This window comes from Saccoglossus kowalevskii, chromosome 4, assembly GCF_978046115.1.
Source record: "Saccoglossus kowalevskii chromosome 4, keSacKowa6.1, whole genome shotgun sequence".
NCBI classification, from domain to species: domain Eukaryota; kingdom Metazoa; phylum Hemichordata; class Enteropneusta; family Harrimaniidae; genus Saccoglossus; species Saccoglossus kowalevskii.
In genome coordinates this window covers 34953256-34966131 of record NC_140644.1, presented here as the reverse complement: position 1 = coordinate 34966131, position 12876 = coordinate 34953256, and the positions used below count along the sequence as shown (strand labels likewise).

Sequence of the window (12876 nt, the reverse complement as noted above, 5' to 3'; positions counted from 1 at the left end):
TTTAAATCATCATGATAGTGATTAGAACTAATATGCTATACCAGGTATGTCATATTGTACTATTTAAATCATCATGATAATGATTAGAACTAATATGCTATACTAGGTATGTCATATTGTACTATTTAAATCATCATGATAGTGGTTAGATCTAATATGCTATACCAGGTATGTCATATTGTACTATTTAAATCATCATGATAGTGATTAGAACTAATATGCTATACCAGGTATGTCATATTGTACTATTTAAATAATCATGATAGTGATTAGAACTAATATGCTATACCAGGTATGTCTTATTGTACTATTTAAATCATCATGATAGTGGTTAGATCTGACATGCTATACCAGGTATGTCATATTGTACTATTTAAATCATCATGATAGTGGTTAGATCTGATATGCTATACCAGGTATGTCATATTGTACTATTTAAATCATCATGATAGTGGTTAGATCTGATATGCTATACTAGGTATGTCATATTGTACTCTTTAAATCATCATGATAGTGGTTAGATCTGATATGCTATACCAGGTATGTCATATTGTACTATTTAAATCATCATGATAGTGGTTAGATCTGATATGCTATACTAGGTATGTCATATTGTACTATTTAAATCATCGTGATAGTGGTTAGATCTGATATGCTATACCAGGTATGTCATATTGTACTATTCAAATCATGATGATAGTGGTTAGATCTGATATGCTATACTAGGTATGTCATATTGTACTCTTTAAATCACCATGATAGTGGTTAGATCTGATATGCTATACCAGGTATGTCATATTGTACTATTTAAATCATCATGATAGCGATTAGAACTAATATGCTATACCAAGTATGTCATATTGTACTATTAAAATCATCATGATAGTGATTAGAACTAATATGCTATACCAGGTATGTCATATTATACTATTTAAATCATCATGATAGTCGTTAGATCTGATATGCTATACCAGGTATGTCATATTGTACTATTTAAATAATCATGATAGTGGTTAGATCTGATATGCTATACCAGGTATGTCATATTGTACTATTTAAATCATCATGATAGTGGTTAGATCTGAAATGCTATACCAGGTATGTCATATTGTACTATTTAAATCATCATGATAGTGATTAGAACTAATATGCTATACCAGGTATGTCATATTGTACTATTTAAATCACCATGATAGTGGTTAGATCTGATATGCTATACCACCAGGTATGTCATATTGTACTATTTAAATCATCATGATAGTGGTTAGATCTAATATGCTATACCAGGTATGTCATATTGTACTATTTAAATCATCATGATAGTGGTTAGATCTAATATGCTATACCAGGTATGTCATATTGTACTATTTAAATCATCATGATAGTGGTTAGATCTGATATGCTATACCAGGTATGTCATATTGTACTATTTAAATCATCATGATAGCGATTATAACTAATATGCTATACCAAGTATGTCATATTGTACTATTTAAATCATCATGATAGTGGTTAGATCTAATATGCTATACCAGGTATGTCATATTGTACTATTTAAATCATCATGATAGTGATTAGAACTAATATGCTATACCAGGTATGTCATATTGTACTATTTAAATAATCATGATAGTGGTTAGATCTGATATGCTATACCAGGTATGTCATATTGTACTATTTAAATCATCATGATAGTGGTTAGATCTAATATGCTATACCAGGTATGTCATATTGTACTATTTAAATCATCATGATAGTGGTTAGATCTGATATGCTATACCAGGTATGTCATATTGTACTATTTAAATCATCATGATAGTGGTTAGATCTGATATGCTATACCAGGTATGTCATATTGTACTATTTAAATCATCATGATAGTGGTTAGATCTGATATGCTATACCAGGTATGTCATATTGTACTATTTAAATCATCATGATAGTGGTTAGATCTGATATGCTATACCAGGTATGTCATATTGTACTATTTAAATCATCATGATAGTGGTTAGATCTGATATGCTATACCAGGTATGTCATATTGTACTATTTAAATCATCATGATAGTGGTTAGATCTGATATGCTATACCAGGTATGTCATATTGTACTATTTAAATCATCATGATAGTGGTTAGATCTAATATGCTATACCAGGTATGTCATATTGTACTATTTAAATCATCATGATAGTGATTAGAACTAATATGCTATACCAGGTATGTCATATTGTACTATTTAAATCATCATGATGGTGGTTAGATCTGATATGCTATACCAGGTATGTCATATTGTACTATTTAAATCATCATGATAGTGGTTAGATCTAATATGCTATACCAGGTATGTCATATTGTACTATTTAAATCATCATGATAGTGATTAGAACTAATATGCTATACCAGGTATGTCATATTGTACTATTTAAATCATCATGATAGTGGTTAGATCTGATATGCTATACTAGGTATGTCATATTGTACTATTTAAATCATCATGATAGTGGTTAGATCTGATATGCTATACCAGGTATGTCATATTGTACTATTTAAATCATCATGATAGTGGTTAGATCTGATATGCTATACTAGGTATGTCATATTGTACTATTTAAATCATCATGATAGTGGTTAGATCTAATATGCTATACCAGGTATGTCATATTGTACTATTTAAATCATCATGATAGTCGTTAGATCTGATATGCTATACCAGGTATGTCATATTGTACTATTTAAATCATCATGATAGTGGTTAGATCTAATATGCTATACCAGGTATGTCATATTGTACTATTTAAATCATCATGATAGTGGTTAGATCTAATATGCTATACCAGGTATGTCATATTGTGCTATTTAAATCATCATGATAGTGATTAGAACTAATATGCTATACCAGGTATGTCATATTGTACTATTTAAATCATCATGATAGTGGTTAGATCTGATATGCTATACCAGGTATGTCATATTGTACTATTTAAATCATCATGATAGTGGTTAGATCTGATATGCTATACCAGGTATGTCATATTGTACTATTAAAATCATCATGATAGTGATTAGAACTAATATGCTATACCAGGTATGTCATATTGTACTATTTAAATCATCATGATAGTGGTTAGATCTGATATGCTATACTAGGTATGTCATATTGTACTATTTAAATCATCATGATAGTGGTTAGATCTGACAGGTATTTTAATTAGTTCATTTTATGGACGTCTATGGGGCGGAGCGACTATGTCTCGGTACAGGGTCTTACCTGTGCTCAAAATAATAGAAATTATATAATTAATACAGTTTGGTAATTAAATATTTTAAAAACTCTTCACAGTTTTGAACTTTCTGAAAATAAAGTTTGGGAAACATCAAGATTTTGTTTTCTTTATGCTAGATATTTTATCTTATCAGCAAATCAAATGCTAAATTATTTCTTATAAAACTTGTCTTAGGAAAGGTTTTCTTGAAATGTCTGATTTTTCATTTATATACACAGAACTGCAAAGTGCATAGCTGCTGCGTTGATACGTGTAACATTTTGTGTGGAACCTGAAGAGATATCACTACTATATATAATGTGGTTTTACAAGAAACATACAATTCTTTTCTATGACTTTATGGTCTGTATACCAACTACAGAAGAAGTTGATGTAAGTATCAACATTTCAATTAAATGATAATGTTGTTTGTGCTAATAGTATCAATTCATGTTGTTTGTGCTAATAGTATCAATTCATGTTGTTTGTGCTAATAGTATCAATTCATGTTGTTTGTGCTAATAGTATCAATTCATGTTGTTTGTGCTAATAGTATCAATTCATGTTGTTTGTGCTAGTAGTATCAATTCATGTTGTTTGTGCTAATAGTATCAATTCATGTTGTTTGTGCTAATAGTATCAATTCATGTTGTTTGTGCTAATAGTATCAATTCATGTTGTTTGTGCTAGTAGTATCAATTCATGTTGTTTGTGCTAGTAGTATCAATTCATGTTGTTTGTGGTAATAGTATCAATTCATGTTGTTTGTGCTAATAGTATCAATTCATGTTGTTTGTGCTAATAGTATCAATTCATGTTGTTTGTGCTAATAGTATCAATTCATGTTGTTTGTGCTAGTAGTATCAATTCATGTTGTTTGTGCTAATAGTATCAATTCATGTTGTTTGTGCTAATAGTATCAATTCATGTTGTTTGTGCTAATAGTATCAATTCATGTTGTTTGTGCTAATAGTATCAATTCATGTTGTTTGTGCTAATAGTATCAATTCATGTTGTTTGTGCTAATAGTATCAATTCATGTTGTTTGTGCTAATAGTATCAATTCATGTTGTTTGTGCTAATAGCATCAATTCATGTTGTTTGTGCTAATAGCATCAATTCATGTTGTTTGTGCTAATAGTATCAATTCATGTTGTTTGTGCTAATAGTATCAATTCATGTTGTTTGTGCTAATAGTATCAATTCATGTTGTTTGTGCTAATAGTATCAATTCGTGTTTGGGCTAATAGTATCAATTCGTGTTGTTTGGGCTAATAGTATCAATTCATGTTGTTTGTGCTAATAGTATCAATTCGTGTTGTTTGTGCTAATAGTATCAATTCGTGTTGTTTGTGCTAATCGTATCAATTCGTGTTGTTTGTGCTAATCGTATCAATTCATGTTGTTTGTGCTAGTCGTATCAATTCATGTTGTTTGTGATAATAGTATCAATTCATGTTGTTTGTGCTAATAGTATCAATTCATGTTGTTTGTGCTAATAGTATCAATTCGTGTTGTTTGTGCTAATAGTATCAATTCATGTTGTTTGTGCTAATAGTATCAATTCATGTTGTTTGTGCTAATAGTATCAATTCATGTTGTTTGTGCTAATAGTATCAATTCATGTTGTTTGTGCTAATAGTATCAATTCATGTTGTTTGTGCTAATAGTATCAATTCATGTTGTTTGTGCTAATAGTATCAATTCATGTTGTTTGTGCTAATAGTATCAATTCATGTTGTTTGTGCTAATAGTATCAATTCATGTTGTTTGTGCTAGTAGTATCAATTCATGTTGTTTGTGCTAGTAGTATCAATTCATGTTGTTTGTGCTAATAGTATCAATTCATGTTGTTTGTGCTAGTAGTATCAATTCATGTTGTTTGTGCTAGTAGTATCAATTCATGTTGTTTGTGCTAGTAGTATCAATTCATGTTGTTTGTGCTAATAGTATCAATTCATGTTGTTTGTGCTAATAGTATCAATTCATGTTGTTTGTGCTAGTAGTATCAATTCATGTTGTTTGTGCTAGTAGTATCAATTCATGTTGTTTGTGCTAATAGTATCAATTCATGTTGTTTGTGCTAATAGTATCAATTCATGTTGTTTGTGCTAATAGTATCAATTCATGTTGTTTGTGCTAATAGTATCAATTCATGTTGTTTGTGCTAATAGTATCAATTCATGTTGTTTGTGCTAATAGTATCAATTCATGTTGTTTGTGCTAATAGTATCAATTCATGTTGTTTGTGCTAATAGTATCAATTCATGTTGTTTGTGCTAATAGTATCAATTCATGTTGTTTGTGCTAATAGTATCAATTCATGTTGTTTGTGCTAATAGTATCAATTCATGTTGTTTGTGCTAGTAGTATCAATTCATGTTGTTTGTGCTAGTAGTATCAATTCATGTTGTTTGTGCTAATAGTATCAATTCATGTTGTTTGTGCTAGTAGTATCAATTCATGTTGTTTGTGCTAGTAGTATCAATTCATGTTGTTTGTGCTAGTAGTATCAATTCATGTTGTTTGTGCTAATAGTATCAATTCATGTTGTTTGTGCTAATAGTATCAATTCATGTTGTTTGTGCTAGTAGTATCAATTCATGTTGTTTGTGCTAGTAGTATCAATTCATGTTGTTTGTGCTAATAGTATCAATTCATGTTGTTTGTGCTAATAGTATCAATTCATGTTGTTTGTGCTAATAGTATCAATTCATGTTGTTTGTGCTAGTAGTATCAATTCATGTTGTTTGTGCTAGTAGTATCAATTCATGTTGTTTGTGCTAGTAGTATCAATTCATGTTGTTTGTGCTAGTAGTATCAATTCATGTTGTTTGTGCTAGTAGTATCAATTCATGTTGTTTGTGCTAATAGTATCAATTCATGTTGTTTGTGCTAATAGTATCAATTCATGTTGTTTGTGCTAATAGTATCAATTCATGTTGTTTGTGCTAATAGTATGTGCTAATAGTATCAATTCATGTTGTTTGTGCTAATAGTATCAATTCATGTTGTTTGTGCTAATAGTATCAATTCATGTTGTTTGTGCTAATAGTATCAATTCATGTTGTTTGTGCTAGTAGTATCAATTCATGTTGTTTGTGCTAATAGTATCAATTCATGTTGTTTGTGCTAATAGTATCAATTCATGTTGTTTGTGCTAATAGTATCAATTCATGTTGTTTGTGCTAGTAGTATCAATTCATGTTGTTTGTGCTAGTAGTATCAATTCATGTTGTTTGTGCTAATAGTATCAATTCATGTTGTTTGTGCTAGTAGTATCAATTCATGTTGTTTGTGCTAGTAGTATCAATTCATGTTGTTTGTGCTAGTAGTATCAATTCATGTTGTTTGTGCTAATAGTATCAATTCATGTTGTTTGTGCTAATAGTATCAATTCATGTTGTTTGTGCTAGTAGTATCAATTCATGTTGTTTGTGCTAGTAGTATCAATTCATGTTGTTTGTGCTAATAGTATCAATTCATGTTGTTTGTGCTAGTAGTATCAATTCATGTTGTTTGTGCTAATAGTATCAATTCATGTTGTTTGTGCTAATAGTATCAATTCATGTTGTTTGTGCTAATAGTATCAATTCATGTTGTTTGTGCTAGTAGTATCAATTCATGTTGTTTGTGCTAGTAGTATCAATTCATGTTGTTTGTGCTAGTAGTATCAATTCATGTTGTTTGTGCTAGTAGTATCAATTCATGTTGTTTGTGCTAGTAGTATCAATTCATGTTGTTTGTGCTAATAGTATCAATTCATGTTGTTTGTGCTAATAGTATCAATTCATGTTGTTTGTGCTAATAGTATCAATTCATGTTGTTTGTGCTAATAGTATCAATTCATGTTGTTTGTGCTAATAGTATGTGCTAATAGTATCAATTCATGTTGTTTGTGCTAATAGTATCAATTCATGTTGTTTGTGCTAATAGTATCAATCCATGTTGTTTGTGCTAATAGTATCAATTCATGTTGTTTGTGCTAATAGTATCAATTCATGTTGTTTGTGCTAATAGTATCAATTCATGTTGTTTGTGCTAATAGTATCAATTCATGTTGTTTGTGCTAATAGTATCAATTCATGTTGTTTGTGCTAATAGTATCAATTCATGTTGTTTGTGCTAAAAGTATCAATTCATGTTGTTTGTGCTAATAGTATGTGCTAATAGTATCAATTCATGTTGTTTGTGGTAATAGTATCAATTCATGTTGTTTGTGGTAATAGTATCAATTCATGTTGTTTGTGCTAATAGTATCAATTCATGTTGTTTGTGCTAATAGTATCAATTCATGTTGTTTGTGCTAATAGTATCAATTCATGTTGTTTGTGCTAATAGTATCAATTCATGTTGTTTGTGCTAATAGTATCAATTCATGTTGTTTGTGCTAATAGTATCAATTCATGTTGTTTGTGCTAATAGTATCAATTCATGTTGTTTAAGCTAGTAGTATCAATTCATGTTGTTTGTGCTAGTAGTATCAATTCATGTTGTTTGTGCTAATAGTATCAATTCATGTTGTTTGTGCTAATAGTATCAATTCATGTTGTTTGTGCTAATAGTATCAATTCATGTTGTTTGTGCTAGTAGTATCAATTCATGTTTGTGCTAGTAGTATCAATTCATGTTGTTTGTGCTAATAGTATCAATTCATGTTGTTTGTGCTAATAGTATCAATTCATGTTGTTTGTGCTAATAGTATCAATTCATGTTGTTTGTGCTAGTAGTATCAATTCATGTTGTTTGTGCTAGTAGTATCAATTCATGTTGTTTGTGCTAGTAGTATCAATTCATGTTGTTTGTGCTAATAGTATCAATTCATGTTGTTTGTGCTAATAGTATCAATTCATGTTGTTTGTGCTAATAGTATCAATTCATGTTGTTTGTGCTAATAGTATCAATTCATGTTGTTTGTGCTAATAGTATCAATTCATGTTGTTTGTGCTAATAGTATCAATTCATGTTGTTTGTGCTAATAGTATCAATTCATGTTGCTTGTGCTAATAGTATCAATTCATGTTGTTTGTGCTAATAGTATCAATTCATGTTGTTTGTGCTAATAGTATCAATTCATGTTGTTTGTGCTAATGGTATCAATTCATGTTGTTTGTGCTAATAGCATCAATTCATGTTGTTTGTGCTAACAGCATCAATTCATGTTGTTTGTGCTAATAGCATCAATTCATGTTGTTTGTGCTAATAGTATCAATTCATGTTATTTGTGCTAATAGTATCAATTCATGTTGTTTGTGCTAATAGTATCAATTCATGTTGTTTGGGCTAATAGTATCAATTCATGTTGTTTGTGCTAATAGTATCAATTCATGTTGTTTGTGCTAATAGTATCAATTCACGTTGTTTGTGCTAATAGTATCAATTCATGTTGTTTGTGCTAATAGTATCAATTCATGTTGTTTGTGCTAATAGCATCAATTCATGTTGTTTGTGCTAATAGCATCAATTCATGTTGTTTGTGCTAATAGCATCAATTCATGTTGTTTGTGCTAATAGTATCAATTCATGTTGTTTGTGCTAATAGTATCAATTCATGTTGTTTGTGCTAATAGTATCAATTCATGTTGTTTGTGCTAATAGTATCAATTCATGTTGTTTGTGCTAATAGTATCAATTCATGTTGTTTGTGCTAATAGTATCAATTCATGTTGTTTGTGCTAATAGTATCAATTCATGTTTGTGCTAATAGTATCAATTCATGTTGTTTGTGCTAATAGTATCAATTCATGTTGTTTGTGCTAATAGTATCAATTCATGTTGTTTGTGCTAATAGCATCAATTCATGTTGTTTGTGCTAATAGCATCAATTCATGTTGTTTGTGCTAATAGCATCAATTCATGTTGTTTGTGCTAATAGTATCAATTCATGTTGTTTGTGCTAATAGTATCAATTCGTGTTGTTTGTGCTAATAGTATCAATTCGTGTTGTTTGTGCTAATAGTATCAATTCGTGTTGTTTGGGCTAATAGTATCAATTCGTGTTGTTTGGGCTAATAGTATCAATTCGTGTTGTTTGGGCTAATAGTATCAATTCGTGTTGTTTGTGCTAATAGTATCAATTCATGTTGTTTGTGCTAATAGTATCAATTCATGTTGTTTGTGCTAATAGTATCAATTCATGTTGTTTGTGCTAATAGTATCAATTCATGTTGTTTGTGCTAATAGTATCAATTCATGTTGTTTGTGCTAATAGTATCAATTCATGTTGTTTGTGCTAATAGTATCAATTCATGTTGTTTGTGCTAATAGTATCAATTCATGTTGTTTGTGCTAATAGTATCAATTCATGTTGTTTGTGCTAATAGTATCAATTCATGTTGTTTGTGCTAATAGCATCAATTCATGTTGTTTGTGCTAATAGCATCAATTCATGTTGTTTGTGCTAATAGCATCAATTCATGTTGTTTGTGCTAATAGGATCAATTCATGTTGTTTGTGCTAATAGTATCAATTCGTGTTGTTTGTGCTAATAGTATCAATTCGTGTTGTTTGTGCTAATAGTATCAATTCGTGTTGTTTGTGCTAATAGTATCAATTCGTGTTGTTTGGGCTAATAGTATCAATTCGTGTTGTTTGGGCTAATAGTATCAATTCGTGTTGTTTGGGCTAATAGTATCAATTCGTGTTGTTTGTGCTAATAGTATCAATTCGTGTTTGTGCTAATCGTATCAATTCGTGTTGTTTGTGCTAATCGTATCAATTCGTGTTGTTTGTGCTAATCGTATCAATTCGTGTTGTTTGTGCTAATCGTATCAATTCGTGTTGTTTGTGCTAATAGTATCAATTCGTGTTGTTTGTGCTAATAGTATCAATTCGTGTTGTTTGTGCTAATAGTATCAATTCATGTTGTTTGTGCTAATAGTATCAATTCATGTTGTTTGTGCTAATAGTATCAATTCATGTTGTTTGTGCTAATAGTATCAATTCATGTTGTTTGTGCTAATAGTATCAATTCATGTTGTTTGTGCTAATAGTATCAATTCATGTTGTTTGTGCTAGTAGTATCAATTCATGTTGTTTGTGCTAGTAGTATCAATTCATGTTGTTTGTGCTAGTAGTATCAATTCATGTTGTTTGTGCTAGTAGTATCAATTCATGTTGTTTGTGCTAGTAGTATCAATTCATGTTGTTTGTGCTAATAGTATCAATTCATGTTGTTTGTGCTAATAGTATCAATTCATGTTGTTTGTGCTAGTAGTATCAATTCATGTTGTTTGTGCTAGTAGTATCAATTCATGTTGTTTGTGCTAATAGTATCAATTCATGTTGTTTGTGCTAATAGTATCAATTCATGTTGTTTGTGCTAATAGTATCAATTCATGTTGTTTGTGCTAGTAGTATCAATTCATGTTGTTTGTGCTAGTAGTATCAATTCATGTTGTTTGTGCTAGTAGTATCAATTCATGTTGTTTGTGCTAGTAGTATCAATTCATGTTGTTTGTGCTAATAGTATCAATTCATGTTGTTTGTGCTAATAGTATCAATTCATGTTGTTTGTGCTAATAGTATCAATTCATGTTGTTTGTGCTAATAGTATCAATTTATGTTGTTTGTGCTAATAGTATCAATTCATGTTGTTTGTGCTAATAGTATCAATTCATGTTGTTTGTGCTAGTAGTATCAATTCATGTTGTTTGTGCTAATAGTATCAATTCATGTTGTTTGTGCTAATAGTATCAATTCATGTTGTTTGTGCTAATAGTATGTGCTAATAGTATCAATTCATGTTGTTTGTGGTAATAGTATCAATCCATGTTGTTTGTGCTAATAGTATCAATTCATGTTGTTTGTGCTAATAGTATCAATTCATGTTGTTTGTGCTAATAGTATCAATTCATGTTGTTTGTGCTAATAGTATCAATTCATGTTGTTTGTGCTAATAGTATCAATTCATGTTGTTTGTGCTAATAGTATCAATTCATGTTGTTTGTGCTAATAGTATCAATTCATGTTGTTTGTGCTAATAGCATCAATTCATGTTGTTTGTGCTAATAGTATCAATTCATGTTGTTTGTGCTAGTAGTATCAATTCATGTTGTTTGTGCTAGTAGTATCAATTCATGTTGTTTGTGCTAGTAGTATCAATTCATGTTGTTTGTGCTAGTAGTATCAATTCATGTTGTTTGTGCTAGTAGTATCAATTCATGTTGTTTGTGCTAATAGTATCAACTCATGTTGTTTGTGCTAATAGTATCAATTCATGTTGTTTGTGCTATTAGTATCAATTCATGTTGTTTGTGCAAATAGTATCAATTCATGTTGTTTGGGCTAATAGTATCAATTCATGTTGTTTGTGCTAATAGTATCAATTCATGTTGTTTGTGCTAATAGTATCAATTCATGTTGTTTGTGCTAATAGTATCAATCCATGTTGTTTGTGCTAATAGTATCAATTCATGTTGTTTGTGCTAATAGTATCAATTCATGTTGTTTGTGCTAATAGTATCAATTCATGTTGTTTGTGCTAATAGTATCAATTCATGTTGTTTGTGCTAATAGTATCAATTCATGTTGTTTGGGCTAATAGTATCAATTCATGTTGTTTGTGCTAATAGTATCAATTCATGTTGTTTGGGCTAATAGTATCAATTCATGTTGTTTGTGCTAATAGTATCAATTCATGTTGTTTGTGCTAATAGTATCAATTCATGTTGTTTGGGCTAATAGTATCAATTCATGTTGTTTGGGCTAATAGTATCAATTCATGTTGTTTGGGCTAATAGTATCAATTCATGTTGTTTGTGCTAATAGTATCAATTCATGTTGTTTGTGCTAATAGTATCAATTCATGTTGTTTGTGCTAATAGTATCAATTCATGTTGTTTGTGCTAATAGTATCAATTCATGTTGTTTGTGCAAGATACTTAATTGTGCTTGTAATTTACATTTCCTTATAAGTCATGTTGACTTTAGAGACTATTTGTTTCTGTGGCAAAGGCATTTCATTGATCATTTTGGTTTTAAATATATTCTAGGTGAAATGACATTTAAACACATTTGTTGTTTTAAATAAAATTGCCTTGACTTGATGTGTTAAAATGAGGCAAGTTTTTAGCTTCAATTTACAGTTAACTGGTGCATACTTTGTATGTCATGTCATGTCTGTTTATATATCTATCTATCTTTCTATCGATCTATAGACATATCAATAATCAGTGATCAGATGAAAGCAATCATCTGACTTTGTCGAGTGATTGTCTGTCGTTGTCCATGTCAATGTTTTACTTTTTCGACTTCTTTTTGAAAACTACAAGACTGAATGTTTTGATACATGGTGTATATGTACAGTACTCATTCCGCCCAACCTCCCGCTTTTATCGTTTTTTTCCTGACCGCTTAACGCTTAATTTCCGACCACTTGCTGCTTTCCGATTTTTTTTTGCTCACTCGTGTGGTCGGCACTTTTGACTGTGTTTAGTTTGTTCTGGCCATGTTTGTTTTGTCGCGTCTCACAACTTAAATGTCCAAGCTGACTTTGTTTTGGCTGTAATTGAACTACGTACAGCTCATGGAAGTATTTTGCCCACAGTTCACAAAACAGAATACTCTGCAAAATTTGAATCTTTTAGTTTTTTTTTTTCCGGTAAAAAGTGAT

At 30.2% G+C, this 12876-nt stretch overlaps 1 protein-coding gene across 2 annotated transcripts in view; it reads left to right on the top strand.

Annotated features, from left to right (window-relative positions):
- Positions 1-12876, top strand: part of LOC102802556 (amine oxidase [flavin-containing] B-like) — a 228037-nt gene that overhangs the window by 40664 nt on the left and 174497 nt on the right. For both annotated transcript variants that reach the window (XM_085498623.1, XM_085498622.1), the window contains exon 6: positions 3503-3656. In XM_085498623.1, coding sequence (XP_085354749.1) covers positions 3503-3656 — 154 coding nt within the window. The remainder of the gene's footprint in view (positions 1-3502; positions 3657-12876) is intronic.